This window comes from Gopherus evgoodei, chromosome 5, assembly GCF_007399415.2.
Source record: "Gopherus evgoodei ecotype Sinaloan lineage chromosome 5, rGopEvg1_v1.p, whole genome shotgun sequence".
Lineage (NCBI taxonomy): Eukaryota > Metazoa > Chordata > Testudines > Testudinidae > Gopherus > Gopherus evgoodei.
In genome coordinates, this window is record NC_044326.1 from 77191956 (window position 1) to 77212914 (window position 20959).

At 39.2% G+C, this 20959-nt stretch overlaps 1 protein-coding gene across 1 annotated transcript in view; it reads left to right on the forward strand.

Moving 5' to 3' along the window:
• NAF1 (nuclear assembly factor 1 ribonucleoprotein) overlaps nt 1-19835 on the forward strand; it is a 66097-nt gene extending 46262 nt beyond the window's left edge. Inside the window, exons 7-9 of the mRNA XM_030564273.1 lie at nt 6619-6670; nt 14109-14214; nt 19055-19835. Coding sequence (XP_030420133.1) covers nt 6619-6670; nt 14109-14214; nt 19055-19509 — 613 coding nt within the window. The 3' untranslated portion in view covers nt 19510-19835. The remainder of the gene's footprint in view (nt 1-6618; nt 6671-14108; nt 14215-19054) is intronic.
• Nucleotides 19836-20959: the final 1124 nt, after the last annotated feature.

Consider the following 20959-nt stretch of genomic DNA (forward strand, 5'->3'; position numbering starts at 1 on the left):
ATTGATACTTTCTAATAAATACTAAAAGTGGGTTTTAATATCTAAAATAAGTAGATTCCTCATTCGGAAGTGATAAGAACTATCAATATTAGTACATATTTTTTGTGTATCTAATCAATCAACTTGAGTACCTTAGTGCTCTTCCTCAATCTGTCCATCATAGATATACTTACTGTGAGGATCACAACAGGCTTCATGGCAATCATAGATGGAGTAGTTCTCTAGAACACATTTTGTCTGGTGAGTTTTTTGTTGTAAGCTTAATTTCGTAACTCAAGCCCTAAACAATTTAAGTTAGATATATCAACCAAACGTAGATTAAAAAGTAAATAAAATAAAACACCCTTTTACTTTTTGACTGTGTTCCAAAATATAACTTTTTATCCTCATTACAAGATGACACTTGTTTCCCTCACTCTTTTCTACTTTTTCCCCTAAAAAAAAGTTACCAGGTTTTTCGTGTTTTATGTGCTTTGAATATAGATTCTGTTAGTTTCAAGTTAACTACACTTTTGACCCCCTCTATGATCTCCTCAAACTATACTTTCTTAGATCTCAGGCCTTGAGCAGTAACTTCTCTCTGGGCAGAGGCATGCACCCCGCCTTCTCTAGACTGGAGTTCAAGGCTTATAGGCCTCCTGCACTTCAATGTGATTATTCCAGCAGGCCTGACCAAAGTCCAGCACCTGCACTTTGCGTTCTCTAAGGGTTATGAATAGCGTAGGCAAGTAGTTACAAGTAACAAAACAGCTCTTTCAAAGTAGAGTACATTTTATTTTGGGATAAAAGCCTTACAGAGAATATATATAAAACAATGAAATGGTCTAAACGCTACATTAAATTTACCAGCATCTCCCCGTAAGTCCTGTGGAGACCGTGGCAGGTTCCAGTCCTTTGAACCCTTTTTCAGTGTTTGGCCCCTACTTGGACAAAAGTCATGTCAATTTGTTGAATCAAAATAAAGGATCCCCTTCTGTCAATTCAAGCTGGCTCTTTATACCCCAAAAGCCTTTGTACCAAAGTCTTCTGAAACAATTGGTAAAATTAGGTAAAATTAATCATTGTCCCTTCTCCCAAGGGAAACTTCAGTCACTTGTGCATAATTAGTTTTGATATTTTGCAGTAATCACCCCCTAACAATTCCAGATTCCACAGCGAGCCGGGAACACAAGTATATTTAACACTTTAACATTTTCTGATACAAAGATCTATGAATATTCCATGGGTCCATATCTGGCCCATCTCAGGGTAATAGTCTTTGAAGTTTTCATGCTGTCAATGGCTGGCACACACCATACAGATAACATTCATAATGTTAAATGTAAACACAAAGATATGCCTTTCTCAATATATCTGTCACAGATGCTATAAGAAAATGCAGACTTTTAGGCAGTGTCTTGCTGGAGGGCAACCTGCTGTTTCCCTGAACCATTGGATAGTATAGTTTGTGTATTTTAATGTACATATTTGAAAACTGGAAAAAAATTCTCATAATTTGTTCGTATAGTGCTGCAAACGTATGGAAGCCCCACTAGTGGCTCCATAGTTGGAGTTGAGTTTTTTACTCTTAAATAATTTTATGTATGAAGAATTCAGTGTATCTTCTGCAAAATTATAGTGCTTAGTCTTTGGGTACAAAATAAACTTTATGACAATTGGCAAATAAATCCAAGTTAAAGTTTACTTTAAAAATAGATCCACTAAGAAACTTAGCACCATGTGTTAGACAACTGTTGTGTCCTGAGGGATCTTAATAAAGGAACTGTTCAAACTCTTCAGGCTTCCCATATAGTTATAACTTACAGTTCATTGGCTACCTTTAAAGAAGTTTTACAGGATTAAAAGTCTTTTTTTTCCTTTATTCTTCATAACAGAAAGTTTCTCCTTCAGCGGGTCCTGATAAATTGTTATTACAGAAAACTATTAAACATCACCCTCTTTCAAAATGATTGACATCATATAGCTCACAAGAACAGTGAAGTTAGAGTTGCCATTAGAAATAAGTCCTTTATGAAAATGGCCACTATCTCCTATTGTTCCTAACGAGAATGAAGCCTAGATGCTTGAGGAAAGATTGTGACTCCTGACACATTCTACCTTCCCTCAGTTATCTTGGCTTTTGCTTGAGGAAAAAAATTGGAAGTCAAATGTTTTCGGAAACAAATATCTTCTAATTTGAGGCTACAAACACTATTGTGTATGAATCTTAATTGTATGGTTACTGCATAGGATGAGGTTAAGGTGCCTTAATTGTGTATTTTCACATCTTACTGTGTTTGGATCTCTCTTAAATGGAACCTTAATGTTGAATTTCTTGGGTTTGTAATGCTTGTTGTTGAGACAATTACATCTTTTTTACCATTTGTTTACACATGTACTTTACCTTAAGGAGTTCATTATATTCGTTGTATTATCTGGGACTATAAGAAGATTACACAGTTTGGCTTTTTAAAGACTTTGAAGGGTGACCACGTTTGCTATGAGAAGTTATAATGGCAGATGCAATTTCAAATGAGTTCCTAACAAAGCAAGTACTAACGATTCAATACACAAAGTGAAATTTGGTTAAAATTAGATTTTTAGATGCTAGGAATCAAGCTTACCTAGTGTTCTGAATCCCTAACGTGAACTGGTAGTACACTTCTGGTGAAATAATTCATGAAATTTGGATGCTTGAGCCAGTTTTGTTTTGATCTTAAATCTTTGAAGTACAGTATGTACTCAGTCATAAGCCGATTCATTTATAAGCTGATCTCCCCTCCCCTCCCCGATAAATAAGTAAAAATGGAAAATTTTTATGACCCATTCATAAGCTGACTCTATAATTCAGGGGCAGCAAACTTTGGCTCCCAGGCCATGAGGATAAGCCACTGGCGGGCCAAGATGGTTTGTTTACCTTGAGCGTCTGCAGGCATGGAGGTAAACCTAAGTAAACAAAGTGTCCGGGCGTACCAGCTGCTTACCCTGGTGGTCTGGGACATCAACTGGTGGGGATTTTTTTTGGGGGGGGGGGAGGAGAAGCTGGGGGTCAGGTGAGTAACCCCTGTGACCACCCCCCACATGACCCTACCCCTAGCCCAGACCCCCACACTCTCCCCAACCCATCCCTTCCCACCGTATCTGGGGAGGGCCAGGGGAGGATGTCTCTGACCTGGCTGGAGCTGCTCTGGCAGGCTGGGCAGCGCAGCCACAGCATGTTCCAGCGGGTTGGGCCAGGCAGCATGGCTGCAGCCTGCCAGCCCTGGAGCTGCAGCTGCTTCAGAGGCTGGGGGAGAGCAGCATGTCCAGAAGCGGAGAGACTTTGGCCCCACCTCTTCCCTTCTGGCTGTGCTGCCTCTCCTTGCTCCCTCTGTTGTGGGGGTGAGGGGGCTGTGTCCCACCTCTCCCTCTCTGTACCCGTTCATAAGCCGACTTCCTTCTCTGGTGCTTCCCTTTTTTACTAAAAAAATCGGCTTATGAATGAGTATATACGGTAGTCATTTTCATTATCTGCTCCATCTTGATAGAAGACATCTCCCTCTTTAATGTTAGTTTTGTAGAGTTCAAGGCCAGAGGGAACCATCTGACCTCCTGCACATCACTGGCCATTAAATTTAATCCAGATACACCGATATCTTTTACATCTGTTTCTTCCTTATCAAGAGTTTGAATTCATCTTCTCAGTTTTGAAACTAGCTTTTATTTACTTCTTAGATAATAAATAATACTTAACACTTACATGGTGGTTTACATTTACAAAGTGCTATAAAATATAACTAGTTTATCTTTCACAATATCTCTGTGAAGTAGGTAATTATGCATTCTTATCCACAGTTTATAGATAGAGACGCTGAGACAGCAGAGTGGTTCAGTGACTTCACCAGGCAATATGGTGAGGCACTGTCAAAGCTGGGTTCAGAACTCTAAGGTATTTGATTAGGTGAAATCCACTGAGTAATGTTGCGTTGGGAACTTACTAGTCTATCTTAATTCTCCTGTGGGAATTTGAGTTTTAAGATTGCTTGCAGCCACTAATACAGCTTTAAATGTATCCATATGCTTTGATTCCAGGCTAGATTAGGCTATACTAAATGTGAGGGAAGGCAAAGGCAAGCCAAGACAAAAGGGATCATTTTAAATGTTTAGAAGTTTAAAAGGGAAAACCCAAAACCGTAGCTAGAAAGTAAATAATACAGGATATTATCAACTACTTATAATAATGAACTGTAAGTTAACAACACATTAACTTCTGTGAGCTTGTGCACACTTGCTTGCTTTGTACAGTTAACACCAAATGCATCATTAACAATTACTCTTCAGAGAAGAATCAACTTTTCCTCTCCTTCATTGTAAGTCCAGCTCCACTCTTGCTGTCCTGTCTTTTGCTTCTCTTCAACTTGTAGTGCTTGTTAAATTTGTTGTTCCTGTGGTTGTATTTCTTTTCACTGAGTTTATCCACAGGCATAGGCTTCTTCACTTTAGTGTCCCCTTACTTCTCCATTATGTGCATTTGAACTGTGTATACTTTCAACAGATGTTCAGACAAGCTATTCTCTGTTCATTTACTTCAGATCAGTGGTAGGCAACCTGCGGCCTATCAGGGTAATCTGCTGGCGGGCTGTGAGACAGTTTGTTTATATTGTCCAACTGCAGGCATGGCTGCTTGCAGCTCCCAGTGACCACAGTTCACCGTTCCCGGCCACTGGGAGCTGCAGGAAGCGGTGCGGTCTGTTGTTGTTTTTTTTTTGGAAAAGAACCTGAAATGTGTGTCCCAGGAAATATTCTTAAGAACATTTAGAAGAAGGAAGGAATTCCTACAACTCTGTATTTGCACTCAAAATGTATAGATTCTGCAGTATATGCATTCCTAGAGTAACAGAATTATCAGTCTTTAAAGACAAGACCAACTCAGTAAGAGGTAAACAAACAAGTGGCCACTATGGCCCTCATTACATATAATAATAATCACCAGGCTGTACCCTACTTTAACTTCCTCCTTCCGCGTACCCTTGCTTTCCACAGAGCGCAGAGACTGTTCATTCTGTGTGCCACCTGTGGGCCAAATGCACCGAGAATGGCAGGGAAGGTTAGGAGGAGATGGGACATAATGGTATATTGGAGAGTTTGAAGGGGCGTATCTGTGAGCATGCTCTATGCAAACTGGAGAATTCTACTTTTCTGAGATAGCATTCCTTCCATAGCACAATTTGAGGCAATGTAACTGACCCATCTCAATTTGGTGCTGTGACTTAAAGGGATAATAGAACTGTAACACTGCTTTCTAGAAATCACTGTTGTACTTTGCACAAGCCATGGCTTACCACTGAAATAGAACACTAGCATAAACAAATTTCTTAGCAAATATCCTGGTATTTCAGATCAAAGCATTTTTTTTTTAACTATTTGTAAGAAATGTGGAGAAAGATATTTTCACCATTTTAAAAATAAAAGGCTTGCTTAAACTTTCTCTCCAACATCATGATTTAAGTTTACCATATAGTGTTGTTTTCACAAATGGATGGTAGTACAATTTAACTTTCATACCTGCTAATTTGCAGAAAACTGACAAGTGGAAATTCAGGGACGATCGTCAAGTTGACCGTTTTTTCATTTGCTTTTTATGTTGATATCTTTGGGGTTCTTTACAGACTTTTGAGTGAAGTTTAACTCAGGACTGGTAATTGTTCGTCTTCTGTGTTAAGCAAGAAGTGTTTACCTTTGTTTCCTTAAGCCATCTTTCTATTGTGCCAATAAGTAAACTGCAGAGAAAACCTGCTACAACAGTGGAATGAATTCTCCAGCTAGTGGTGGATGTGGGTGTGAGGGGTTTCTAATAACAGAAAGGGGAATGAGACAAAAGTGATAGCAAGACGAAAGTGTGGTCATTGTGGTTTGGGGAAAAGAGGGAGTGTATATGTAACTCACATACTTTCTGGGTGTGGTGCTCTGTCCCATCTAGTGGCACCAAGACCACTGAGAGAGAGAGATTAATGAGTCTGTTCTACAGCCTTAGCTAACAAGCCAGTTGGCTTTTACCTCATGCAGTAGAGGCTCATGCACTAAGCTCTCAGTTTCAATCCTGCCTGGCATCTGTCGGCGGTACACAATGGTAAGCACAAACCAGAAGTGGCAATACGGAGGAGGATGAGTTGATTGGATACAGGGCCATAAGTAAGAAGAACCTCCTTTTAACATTAGCTATTCCTCCGAACTATGCTGTGCCATTGTCAAAACAGATCCTTAGGAAGGAGAATGGCCATACAACAGGTACTCGAGTTTACTGTAACAATTTGGCTTTAAAAAAATATTTGAAAAAGTACTCAGCCAAAGCTTAATATTAACTATGTGAAGCCTTCACTTTTCACTCAAAGTAGGAGCATTGTAGAAATGGTGTGTAGTAACTGCATGATCTATCGAGCTGTGAAATATATTTCTAACTAGTTAGAAACTGTTTTAAAGAAGAGCTTAAAATTCACTTACATTTTATTCAAGGTGCCACAGCTGCCTATCTGTTATCTTAGTGTTGTTTTTTGTAAAGTCATTACTTTAGATTAAGTCACAGAATTAGGAATCTCTTGTTAACCACTTAATTAGATTGCTATTAAAAGCTTCTCAATATCTTTGTGTCCAATCTTTTAGGGAAAAAGGGTCTGATGCATCATGGAAGCATGACCAGGAGCCACCACCTGAGGTAAGTTTTAGTGGATCACTTGGTATCCACTTTGAATTTGCCTTTAGTGCCTATGGAGAAGATATCTCATCCAGTGTTCATGGGGCTACCTCCCCATGTCTTTACCAATCCTTGCTGGTGTGCTCCAGCGTGGTAAGACATCTTGGACCACTCTTGCTTTTTGTCTATAGCCAAGAAAGCAAACAAATTATATCAAATATCTTTGGAGGGGATCCATACACACTCTGTATCTAATTCACTGATAGTAGCTGCTGCTAGTAGCAGGTTGAAGTATGGACAGGCACATTCTACCTCTGCTGATAGAAAGGGAAAGAAGATTAATTCTCTAGGAAGAAAAATGTTCTTTTCTTCCTCTCTTGGTATTAGGGTGGCAAATTACCAAGCTGTTGTGGCCTGTTATCAATTCCAAAGATGGCACTGTGTGTGCAGGATTTGCTGGATGACAAAAGGAAACTGGCAAATGCAATCCTAACCGAGATTCAAATTGTGGCAAAGCACAGTCTCTGGACTTCATTTGACACCTTGAACTCTTTTGCTAGAGCATTGGCGTCTACTGCTTTTCCGAGGAGACATGCTTAGCTTTGTTTCTCTTCTTTGTCTCGGTGCTAGAATTAAAATGGAAGATGACCCCTTGGAAGGGGATAGTGTTCTCAGTGAAAAGATGGATGAGTTGCTGAAGGAGACAAGATTGATGACCTGGTCTTTGGGCTTGATTTCTTCTATTAGGAATAGACCTTTTACTCCTCCTTTCTGTTTTCAGACAGTATTATCTGCAGTCATCTTTGGGTTGTCAAATACCCATCATCATGTCAAATACATCAACAGCATGAGCAGAGTATGTCATTTTAGAGCCAGCATAAAAAGTATAGTATTTTTTTATTTATTTTTTAATCGAGGTCAAAACCTAAGCAGTCTGCTACCTCTCCATCATCTTTGTTGCACACCAACCTTGAGATTTGATGCAAGTATCAAGTGACCAGAACTAATCAGCAAGGACCCTTCGCTTCCTCAGTTTGGAGATAGGCTAGCCCATTTTATCAGCAAATGAAGGCTTACTATATTGGAGGAATAGGTCCTAGAAATTATAGAAACCACTATGCCATTCAGTTTGAAAACTTCTCAGTTTCCCCTGCCCTTTTCTTTTCACCAAACTGTCTCATGAGGTTATTCTACTTTGAGAAGTGCAGAAATTACTTCTCATAAGGGCTGTAATGAAGGTATCCAAACACCTGAGATATCAGGAGTTTTATTCAGGTTACTTTCTGGCATAGAAGTAGTAGTGGAGTGGTTCATTTAATTTTAAATCTAAGAAGCCTGTAAAATTGTATTTGGAAATTTCGGTTATATACATTAACTCTTGCCTCCACTTTCAGTCATAGATTGGTCTGTGACTCTTGATTTAAAGAACATATTTTCATAAATATCATAGAATCATAGAAGGTTAAGGTTGGAAGAGACCTCAGAATGTCATCTAGTCCAATCCCCTGCTCAAAGCAGGACCAATCCCAACTAAATCATCCCAGGCAGGGCTTTGTCAAGTTGGGCATTAAAAACCGCTAAGGATGAGATTCCACCACCTCCCTAGGTAACCATTCCAGTGGTTCACCACTCTCCTAGTGAAATAGTGTTTCCTCCCCCACTGCAACTTGAGACCATTGCTTCTGTCATCTGCCACCACTTAGAACAGCCTAGCTCCATCCTCTTTGGAATCCCCCTTCAGGTAGTTGAAGGCTTCTATCAGATCCCCCCTCACTCTTCTCTTTTGCAGACTAAACAACCGCAGTTCCCTCAGCCTCTCCTCATAAGTCATGTGCCCCAGCCCCCTAATCATTTTTGTTGCCCTCCGTTGGACTCTTTCCAATTTGTCTACATCCTTTCTGTAGTGGGGGACCCAAAACTGGATGCAGTACTCCAGATGTGGCCTCACCAGTGCTGAATAGAGGGGAATAATCACTTCTCTCGATCTGCTGGCAGTACTCCTACTATTTCAGCCCAATATGCCATTGCTCTTCTTGGCAACAAGGGTACACTGTTGATTCATATCCAGCTACTCATCCACTGTAATCTCCAGGTCCTTTTCTGCAGAACTGCTGCTTAGCCTGTCCCCAACCTAGAGCAGTGCATGGGATTCTTCCATCCTAAGTGCAGGACAGTGCACTTGTCCTTGTTGAACCTCATCAGATTTCTTGAACCTCATCCAATTTGTCTAGGTCACTCTGGACCCTATCTTGCTGAGGGTGCAGTCCATCCCATCATCCAGATCATTAATGAAGATGTTGAACAAAACCAGCCCCACGACTGACCCCTGAGGCACTCCACTTGATCCTGGCTGCCAACTAGACATCAAGCTGTTGATCACTGCCCATTGAGCCCAATGGTATAGCCATCTTTCTATCCACCTTATAGTCCATTCATTCAAGCCATACTGTTTTAACTTGCTAGCAAGAATACTGTTGGAGACCATATCAAAACTTTGTTAAAGTCAAGGTATATCATGTGCACTTCTTTCCCCATATCCACAGAGCCAGTTTGACAATCATTTGACAATGATTGAAAGTACCTTCATTTTGTGGCAGCAGAATACCATTTCCATGACCAGGTGCTGCCATTTGGCCTGCCCATAGCACCAAGAGTTTTTACTAATTGCCGCTCTGTGGTAGCAGCTCAATTGAGAATGCAGGGTATTTTTGATTGCTCTTATTTGGATGATTAGCTATTGAAGGCTGACATTTGCATGGATTTATTAAGCCTTATTGCTTTTACAACCACCTTTTCCTCAGACATGGGATAAATTCTAAATGTCAAAAGAATCAAATCTCTGTCCAACGCAGAATTTTATTCATAGGTTCTATATTTGACTCAGTAGCCTGGAAAGCCTTTCTACCAGAGGACAGAATTTTTAAAAGATATTGCAATATATTTTAAACATTCAGATATGCAAGTTCGCAGATAACACTAAGATACTAATCTTTTCTCTGGGTTTCATGGCAGCTACTATTTACATGTCTCAGAACGAGACCGGTATAGCATTGGATATCCTGAGTATACAAACAAATCTGGACAATCTTCAAATGTTCATCATGCCTTGAGACATTCTGGACATGTTGACGTGGTAGTCAGTAAACATTTTCAGAGGTATCCAGTTCAGTCTCCAGTTGTTGGTGACTGTAACTTCATGTGTGTCAATAGTTGTTCGGTGAGGTGAAGGGTGCATCTGAACCAACTTAAAGTTTGAGGTCACTGGACTTTTCAAGAGGAGAGGCTTGCACATTGTGTTGGACTTGAGCCATTTGTCTGGCCCGCAGATCATTCCTCCCTCACTTGGAAGGTTTCTGCAACTAGTTCTGCTGTGTGTTATGCCAACAAATGTGGGTGCTCACCCTGCTAAGCTATGTGCAGAGGTGATCAGGTTATGGGACTGATGCATTCTTTGTGACATTTATCCAGTGGTCCTGCATTTAGCAGGACAGAACATGATTGCAGATTATTTCAATAGAGACAGTTCTCAAATGTATGAATGGTCGTTCAAGGATCAATTGATTCAGAGCATATTTACCAGTTGGGGTCAGCAAGACATGGACCTGTTCACTGTGAGCTTCAATGAAAAGTTTTGCCCTTTCTGTTCAAGTGCAGACAGGAACAGTCAATCCATATCAGATGCTTTCATTCTACACTAAGGAAAAGGGTCATCTGTATGCTCTACCCCCCCATCCCCCGTGCCCTTTGATTCAGAAGGCAGTGAGAAAGATAAGTCAGGATAGAGTAGAGATGCTTCTGGTTGCTCTGGCTTGGTGGTATCTGCAGTGGTTTATGGATCCCCTTCAGCTGTTCAATGGGGCCTTTGTACATCTTCCTCTGTCTCCAGATCTGTCTCAGCAAGTGGGCAGGATTCTTCATCCAGACCAGCAGTGCTTTCACCTGATGGCCTGGGTAATCGGACTCTGGCTCTTGAACAGACATGTTCCTCGTTGGTTTAGGATATACTGCTTAATTGTAGAAAGAGATCTACTAGAATGTGTTACCATTTGAAATGGACCACATTTGTGGCTTGGATGAAGGGAAAGTCTGATTCTCCTGTCTCAGCTACCATACCTTTTAGAACATTTAATGCACCTTAAAAGCTGAACTTTCAAATAGATCTCTGCTTACCAATTTTTTAGTAGATGGTAGATGGCTGCTTGTGCATAATATCGTTAAGAAGTTTATGAAAGGGCAATGCATTTTGCATTCACCCTCTGAGAAATCTTGTCCCTCCTTGGGATCTTAATTTGATTTTAGTTACACTCGAGAAGCCACCTTTTGAATCCTTGGATGAGTGTTCCTTATTATTTGTCATTTAAAATGGAATTCATTATTGTCATAGCAGCAGCCAAAAGGGTGAGTGAATTAAATGTCTTGATGGCTGATCCACCTTTTATGTCCTTTCATAAATATAAGGTGGTTCTTAGGACTGATCCCAGGTTTTTGCCAAAAGTGGCTTCTGGTTTTCGTATCAGACAATTAATTTGATGGTATTTTTTTCCCAAAGCTACACATTAATAAGAGTGATCTGTTTTACATACTTTGGAAGTAAGAGCTCTTGCATATTTAGTTAGAACTAAAAGCTTTTGACAGTCATCTAGGTTATTCAAGTTTTACGCTAAGAATCACATGGGTTATACAGTTATTCCCAGACTATTTCTAGATGGATTAAAATGTACTGTTGAATGTTACGCATTAGCAGAAATTCCTGTGCCTGCGACAGTACAATCTCATTCCACTAGAGCTGTGGTAGCTTCTATTCTTTACCTTAAGCAAGTGTCTGTTACTGAAATTTGCAGGGCTGCAACCAGGAGTTCTGTACACACTTTTGCTAAGTATTACTCCCGATTTGGCCTCAAGGTTTGAAGCTAGATTTGGTAGAATGGTATTTCAGTCTCTGTGCAGTTAGGACTATGTTCCCTCCTCCAGGTTATTTTCAGCACTGCTTATCAAACTGCCAATAAATGGAGGCTGCCAGGTGGAGCATAGCCATGACTATGTATGGAACCGGGGTGAGCTGGGGCCAGGTCGCTCACTGCTGCCAGCACCAGGCCCTCTGGCAGGCCACCCTGGACCTTGCATCCCCCTGAAGTGCAGAGCCCCCCAAAGTGCTGTAAGCCCAAACATTGGTGGAGCCAGCCCACGTTCATAAATATTGGTGGAGCATGGGCACCAGGGACCCATATAACTCACCACCTTAATACTTAATGCTTCTTTATTGGCAAGTTCGTAATTTTCAAGTAGGCCTGGATTAACCATAAACTCAATTGTCCCATGCCTTGGGCCCCCATCTGGGCAGTTAAGCCACACAGCTTTTTCTAGCAAACTCTGAGATTGGTCCATTTTCTGCAATGCTAAGGGGAAGTTGTTGCAGTTTTTCCATAAGGTAATTCTTACAGAGCATTAAGTGAAACAAAAAAATTAGCTGCAGGAGGTGCCTTAGTTGTTCTAGGAGGGGAGCAAAGTTTATACAAGGTATTTTTTTCCAGTCATGAACTTAAGTTTCTGAAAAGTTTTTTTTCAATAATAAACATTATATTGGCATATACTTCATGACCTTTATGGTTCACTAATGAGTGTAATACAACAATTCTGAATATAGCTATTTGCTGTTCTGCATTATATTTTTAATGATTTTTTTTTTTAAATCCAAGCATTTCAGCAGTGTGTTAGCTCACTGCCTTTAATAGAAACAGGTGCCCATTTTGTTTTTCTGTACTTACTAATATGGGTTCTTAGTATAGCAGCAAAATAATTTTGGCTTCGTTATGGTTTTGTTTTGTTTCGTCTTTTGAGTCCAAAACAGAGGAGCAAGTTCTCAAAGAACTAATCACACCACAAGACTTCGTCATAGAGTGTGGGTGGATGCTGTGACTTTTTACTGAGTAATATTAATCTTAAATGAATTGTGTTAGCCAGAATTCCAAATGCTGCATAGCCAAGCTAAATCAGAACACAAATGTTGCAAAAATATTGAATGCATTATAATAGTGGCAAATGGTCTTTAAAGATCAATATTCTTTAAAATAAAGAAGCGTTTTCCTCTTATTACTCCAGCTTTCAGCAAGCAAGTGTTCTGACCACCACTATGCAGGTTTAAAATTTACTATTGTTGTGAAACTTCTATTGTATAAAATGTGTATATTTTATATTCTGTACTTCTGCATAATGAATTCAAGTAAGAGGCATTAAGTTAAAATGTATTTTGTTTTTTTGGTGTTGATTAGCACTATTCACAAAAAATATTTTATGTATTGGATTATTTTTCAACCTTGACTTGTCATAATGAGTGCTTCACAATCACTCTGTCCTCTGTGTAAATGGTTAATTTCTCACTACAGCCTCTAGGCAGTTGAATAATTAGAAGGATCAGATTTTTAAAGGCGTTTAGATGCCCATTGATTTCCATGAGTTAATTGCCTAAATACCTTTAAAATTTGAGCCAAAGTGCCCTTTATTTTTAATCAATATTTTTGTTTAGTAGCTGGGAATTTGTTGGAGTGAAGGAAGAAAAGAAGAAAAATTAATGTTGTTTCTCCATCCCCTGATATGAGGATTTATGGCATGTGCTATGTTGGATTGAGATTCACTTAATCTGCACATGGGTCTGTTAGGACAAAGTGTTCAGCAAGTGATGATCAGTTACTTACAAGTAGGAAGCTCATCAGGATGATCCCATCACAATCACCTCCAACACTGGACAATACAAAGTCAACCTCCCTTTGTTACACAAACTTATTTATAGCTTTATCTTTTCTTATATGTTTTAGTCTCTCATTTCTATGTTAACTTTTCTTCTTCATCATTACAAGTTCAAGTGGATCTTTTTTAGCTTTTTTAGATACTTTATCTGTTCTTTTTCTCATAAACATGATTAATGTGCAATTTCTTACGCATGCACAATTCAACTTATGCTTACGCTGTTAAATGCTATCAGACAAACTCTTAAAATTCACAGTACATTTCTATCAGGCCTAAATATGCCTTTACTGCCAATATACTGTAGAGGGTTTTTCTGGCCAGTTCAGATTTTGGAATGATGAATTATTAGCTGTGTGATAACTGGCTTACCCTGTTATTCATTAACTTCTAATGAGTAAAAATACATTGTAGGCAGCATCCAGTAGCTATTAACAATACTACATATATGTTTTTATACACATATATAGTTAGTTATAACATCCAAAAAACTAAGTTAAGCATTCAGAAGTTAGGAAACGATAGAATTAAAGTTGCCTGTGAAACCTTAATTTTAATCCCTTGTGCATATATATTATGATACAGTCTGTAATTGCTTGATCAAACTATTTTCCAAAGGACCTCTGTAAGATATTCTAAAAGTTAAAATGTCTAATTTTAAATGTATAACAACTTTTTGATAACTTTTCTAAATAATATCTTTTTCTACTTTTCTAAGGCCTTAGATTTCAGTGATGATGAAACAGAGAGGCAGAGAAAACAAAAGAAAAAGAAAGCTCCGAATCAAGAAAGAAAGAAACCCAAATCAGAAGTGAATGAATCAAGTGAGTAAATATCATAGAGAAAATAAATGGTTTAACCTCAATCCCTCAGACCAAGTCTGAAAAGCATAGTGATAGAGATTTCTTTAAATTTCATACTGGTTTAATATTGGAGCTTTGGTACATTTCATCATGAAATCTTTCATTTTTTAAAAAAGTTGTAATTAAAAACACATAAGGACACATCCCTTAAACTTGCACTATTTGATATAGATAAACACACTAATACGTTTTTGAGGAGATTATTGTTGTGCTAAATTATCACTTTTTTCTATGTAAATATGCATAACTTATCAACTATCAGCAGTACATATAATGAATATTCTAAATTGTCAATTTACCTACTATCCAAAAATGAAAAAAAGTAAATCTGCTGGTCTAGTGTGCTTGTTAAAACATGGTTAGGAATGGAATTCAGTTCTTTACTCCATAGCTGACAGTAGCTGAGAACACATTGGGGACAGCTGTCATGAACTCTCACAAAAGGAGTAATGACTCATTAGTGACCCTGTCTAGAGAACATGTATCAAAACTGACAGACTGCATGGGAGATGCATCACAGCCACCTTGGCTGGAAGGACATAGTTGCCTCAGTGCAGAGCCATTGAATAGAGAGAGAAGACCCTACCCACTAAATGAAAACATTTAATCTTGGTGAAGCACTCAGTTCATCATTTACAGTAACCCCTCACTTAATGTTGTCCTAGTTAATGTTGTTTTGTTGTTCGGTTGCTGACCTGTTAGAGAACATACTCCTTTAAAGTCCTGCAGTGTTCCCTTATTACGTTGTATGTCCCCCCCTTCCCCCGTTCTGCCTGCCTGGCACTCCTGCCGGATAGTGGGGTGGGGGTGCAGGGGGCTTGCTCTGTTCTGCCCACCGGACATTTCAGCCAGGGAGTAGGGAAGTCCCCACCCCACTGCCCAGCAGGAGTGCTGGGCTGGTGGACCGGGGCAAGCCCCTGTGCCCCGGTCCTGCTCCCCAGCAGCAGTGCCAGGTGGGCACAATGGGGTAAGCCCTCTTCCCCCTCATCCCACTCCTGGCAGGAGCCCCAGGTGGATGGAACAAGGCAAGCCCTGCACTCCGACCCCACTCCCTGTCTGGAATGCCTGGTGAGTGGAGCAGGGCAAGCCCCCATACCCCGATCTCGCTAGGCCACTGCCTCGACTAAGCTTCACAATCCGTACAGTATTAAATTGTTAGTATAAAATTATTTAAAACTTATCCTGTATATGTATATAATATATTTTATCTGGCAAAAAAAATTTCTCTGGAACCTAACCCCTCCCTCTCCATTTACATTAACCCAGTAAGTGTACATAGTCTGGCAAGGATTCTGGTGTAACTGAAATTTAAATAATCTCATTTCTTTACTGGAAAAATGGAAGATCTGTTATATGTTGATGTATCTGCACAAATGTCACAAACACACCAAAGTTTATTAGAATAGTCTAACCCTTAAACCATTGGCAAGAGTTGTTCTTGATGCATTAGTCTAGTGGTGGCCTGGAATTTGCAAGAGTTCACTATTGTTTTTCTTTTTTGGTTTTGAGTCTGAAAGCCAAATACATACATAACTCACTAAACTGGAACAAAGAATTGCTATCAGATGAGCTTAAATATTTACATATTAAATGAGAATTTTATTATGAACTAAAAATATTAGTTTGCTTAAGTATTACATTGTCTGGAAGATTATATATATACTTAATATTAAATTTGCATGTGTGTGCAAATACTACATAAGTGTACATGTTTAGATTGAATAAATGGGCCGAAAGAGTCAAAGCTGTTAACATAACTCGGTTAGTGTTCAACAATAAATATTTTAAACCAGGTTCAGTGCTTAGTAGACAGAGATCTCAACCTGCTTAGTGCCATGGTGAATGCCATTAAAAATCCTACTAACCTTTTATTAAAGATACAGAAATGAAGGAAAATCAGTTAAAGCAATTAAAATGTTGTAAGGCTTTCATATTAACAACATCCCCTGTTCTCTTCTCCTGAGCTGACGAGAATTTTTAGGCCAAAATCCTTGTTTGACAATCTTTTAGATGATATCCAAGAAAGTAAAGCTGTCCTTTTTGGGAAAAAGAGAGGTAATGAGATGTGATAGGCTGGGACTATTATTGCTGCTGCTGTTAAAGTCGATCTTGTTTTCTAAGAAGATGTAAGACAAAAACACAAAAGGGGAGAGAAGAAAAACAAAGATGGAAAATGCAGCTTCTGTCCCTGATGTTGACTTTCACTTGCAACCTCCCCTCTGGAAATACACAGTCTTTTCAGCCACTCCAAGCCTTGGCAACAGCATTGGGCTGTTCAGGGCATTGCTGTAAGTTGCCTCTTTCTGGTCATGGGCTTATAGCAGTGTTACAAAATATGCAGTCTTGTTTTTTATTAGACAGAAGGCAAAAGAAGAGGCATAGAAGAGGCAGGAAGTAAGGTGGGGAAAGAAAAGGATATATAGGCGCGTTAAGTAGTTGGCAAAGTCTAACATCCCCGGAAGTATTCAGGATTCAACTGGAGCTGGTGATGTCATCTAGCGTGCTCTCTCTTTCTCTGTCTCAGTTTGTCTTTCAAGTTCAGGATAAAGAAGTTCTGGGATCCCAGGAGACCTTTGGAATGGCAGCCATGATGGGAAGCTTGTTTCAGTCTCTTTTGGCAATCAGTTGCTGCTTTTGCTAATTTTTCTTTTAAAAGTCTTGTTTTTAAGGACCCCAAAAGGGAGGTTTGGATGGAATAGTCCATTCTTTCATTATTTTTGTTCACCAATTGTTAGGCTTTGTTTCCAAAACACCAATTTTGGCCTATTGATTTTCAGTTCCACACTTTTCTTGTTTACCAAGCATGATTTTAACATAGTCTTTGAGTTATATCACTAGGTCTTTTTATTGGGACTAATTGAGATTTTCTGTTTTTGCTTCTGCACCTTTTCATGTAAACATTTATTGTTATAGATTGTGACCTCTTATGAATTCACTCACTTTTTTTTTTTTAAAGTTGAGCTCATAATTAACCTGTAGTCTCAGTTATTACAACAGTAGGAATGTCAATAAAAATGTAAATTCCCCAGATGTCTACTGCTGAATCTTGTGAATATTTTATGACCAAAGACATCCTGATAATTTTCCTTTCGGTGGAATAGTAAGCTCAGTTTTTCAAATGTACGTGCTTTTAAAATGATCTTCCACAGTAAGTCAAAATACCTTTTAATTAAGGGCTCCATGACATGTTTTTTGTTATCATAAAAATCGAAATCCTGATTAAGCCTCATATGTGCTTACTCTGATAAACTAAATAATTAGAGTTAATATAGAGGATATCCTTTGACACTACCTTGCATGAGACATATAAAATTTAAATGGTAAAATCAAGATTTGTCATGCTGCTGTTGATACATTGTGTAGTCAATTGCTTGACCACACTTTGGTTTGATATGAAATGTATTCAAGAGGCCAAATAACCATTTTCAGTCAGGTTCACTGCTAAAGAATATTAGTTTCAGGGAAACTGTCTTGTGCAGGTGTTGTTAAATTCAACATACACACAAGGTGTGCTCCCAAAGTCACACATTTTAACCAGGAGTGTTTATCATCCTATAAATGATATTGCAAGTTACAAAACTTTTTACATAGCATTAAAATCCACCAGTTTGTCTCAGTTCTTCAACTTGTTGTTCTGTTCCGTCCTTATTCTTATTCTGGATACTAGTATTTTAGATACTGGTTCATGAAGGTACCTCCTCAGCTTGTACCATGTCAGAACATTAATGTATTTTCTCTTTGGTACTTTTCTTGTGTTCTAATGCCAAAGATGAGTTTAGCTTTGTAAAGTGATACTTAACGTACGTGAACAGGCTTATAAAAAGACATAGGTCAAAACAGACCCTGTAACTGCTAGGAAAAAAATATATATATAAAAAATATTATATTGATACTGTATGCTTATTGCATATTAATATATGTGGAATCAATAATTCACATTGATAATGTGATATAATTATAATTAGCCTTGCATATATTGGTCAACTCTATGCATAAATATTGTGTCTTGGCATATTATCTGACCAAAATGTGGTGGTGTTTTTTTTAACAGCTACAGGCAAATTATTGGTTGTTTATTAGGTAATCCAGTACCAGTAATCTTAGCAGTGTTCAGTGGAGTTAAAATCTGAAAACTCCTGCACAGAATGAGAACACAACTTTTACATCTTCAGCTTTATATTTTTTTCTATTTAAAACAAACTCTTAAATTTTATTGTAAAGAAAACTTTAGAGTGTGCTATTCATAATTTGAGTATCCCGATGGTAAATAAACCAGTGAGCATGCTGGAAGGGGGGGAAAGTTTGTTTCTTCTTTTTACTACTAATTTTCAAGCCTTCAAATCCTACAAGAAAAACCCACTAAATATCACTGTTATTTCAGCAGTGTTCAAAAACAAACAAACAAACAAAAAACACCACCCCAAAAAACAAACAAACAAAACCCTAAACCTAATGGAGTTCATTTAACATTTTCTGTACAAATGGTAACTTGACCACACTAATCACACAAAATTTACTAATTTCAGATGTTTAAAAGATACCTTACAGTTCATATGCTTTATTTTTTCATCATTTTAAAAACACAAATAGGTCAGCTGATAAACATAATCTAGTCCTGGTTTTGAGTTTGTTTAAATGTGGGTTGCATACTTTTATGTTTAATTATTAGATTTTAAAGAGGAAGAGAAGACCACCTGTTTTGTCAGACTTTTAGACTAAGCTGTTTTAAATATAGTCCAAGTTTTAAAATTTGAATATTAATTCTAAAAAAAAAAAGGTAATTCTGTGGCTATTTTTTAAGGTGAGAATAATGAAGTTCAACATCAGCCTGTGCAAAAGCCTACTTCAAATTATTCAAGAGGATATCGTGGCAGAGAATTTAACCCTGGCTTCTCAAGGGACAGGTTTCCTCACCCATCTGTTAATCCAAGCTTCTCAAGACCACAACTAAGACCTCCGCACTTGTACTCTTTAGATCACAGGCTACATCAAGATTCTGCAATGTTTCCACAGCCTCATAGACCAAAAAATCCCATGATGCTGCAGTATCCTTTTCCTCCTCCAGGATTTGGAGCTGTTGGTAATGAGATGCATCACTTTCCACCCCCCAATCCAAACATGATGTGGACAGGGCCCAACATGTACTCTAACATTTATAGTCCACCATTCCCATTCCCCCCGCCCCCTCCTCCGCCCCCACCCCCCCCACCTGCTTCTCCAAATGGTCATCCATCTCAGTTTGGACCTCACAGTTAGATGAGTATTTTCATGACTGAGCGTACAATGAGTGGCAGATCTTGGAAAACTATGGCTTTCCTACCTACAAACCCCCGTATGTTTTGTGATTGCTATTTACATTTTATATGAGGGAGCTTAAATTATGTAGAAGAACAGACTAAATCCAAAGTTCTAATGCTAAATAGATACAGCCTTATGCAGCAATATCAGACATACAAAGACTGGTGTTTCTTTTGATAAGCCCATCTTTAAAAAACTGAAATATATTGAATAATGATTTAACTTTGATATGTAGTAAGTTTGAAGCATTCCAAGAATTAATAAACACTATTTTTACATTGTAACTGTCTAGATGTGTTTTTGTAACGGGCAGGACATTAAACAGTGGAGGGGAGAGGAGCCCAGCATCCCGCTGCTATGATAGTCCAGGCAGTACAGAATTTTTTCTTTAGACATGAAAGGGGGGGACTGATGGAGTTCAGCCCCCAGTTTCTGTGATGAGGACGGTTACCAGCCGTTCTGGACCATCTGCCGGGAATAACCGGGAGTCATTCCTATTTTTACCCAGGCGCCCCCGGCCGACCTCACCTGAGGCCAGCCAGGAGCACTCACGGCATGATGATGAGGACGGCTACCAGTCCTACTGCACTGTGCCATCTGCCACCAGGGAAGGGAGGGGAGAGGATGCTGCTGTTCAGTGCCCCAGCACCGCATCTACCAGCAGCATGCAGTAGACATATGGAGACACTGAAAAAAGTCAAGAAATGATTTTTTTCCCTTTTCTTTCACAGGGCAGGGAGGGGAAGTAAATTGTCTGGGGTGGTTCAGGGTATATCGTCAATGTGTTTGACCCTACAGGCATTGGGAGCTCAGCCAAGAATGCAAATACTTTTCAGAGACTGCGGGGACTGTGGGATAACTGGAGTCCTCAGTCCCCCTCTGCCCCTTCCTCCATGAGTGTCCATTTGATTCTTTGGCTTTCCGTTACACTTGTCACACAGCACTGTGCTGTGGACTCTGTATCATAGCCTGGAGATTTTTTTCAAATGCATTGGCATTTCATCTTCTGTAATGGAGCTCTGATAGAACAGATTTGTCTCCCCATACAGTGATCAGATCCAGTATCTCCCGTACGGTCCATGCTGGAGCTCTTTTTGGATTTGGGACTGCATTGCCACCCGTGCTGGTCAGAGCTGCACACTGGGCAAATAGGAAATGCAATTCAAAAGTTCCTGGGGCTTTTCCTGTCTATCTGGCCAATGCATCCGAGTTCAGATTGCTTTCCAGAGCAGTCACAGTGGTGCACTGTGAGATACCACCCGGAGTCCAATATTGTCGATTTGCGGCCACACTAACCCTAATCCGATATGGTAATTCCGATTTCAGCGCTACTCCTCTCATCGGGGAGGAGTACAGAAACTGGTTTAAAGAGCCCTTTATATCGATATAAAGGGCCTCGTTGTGTGGA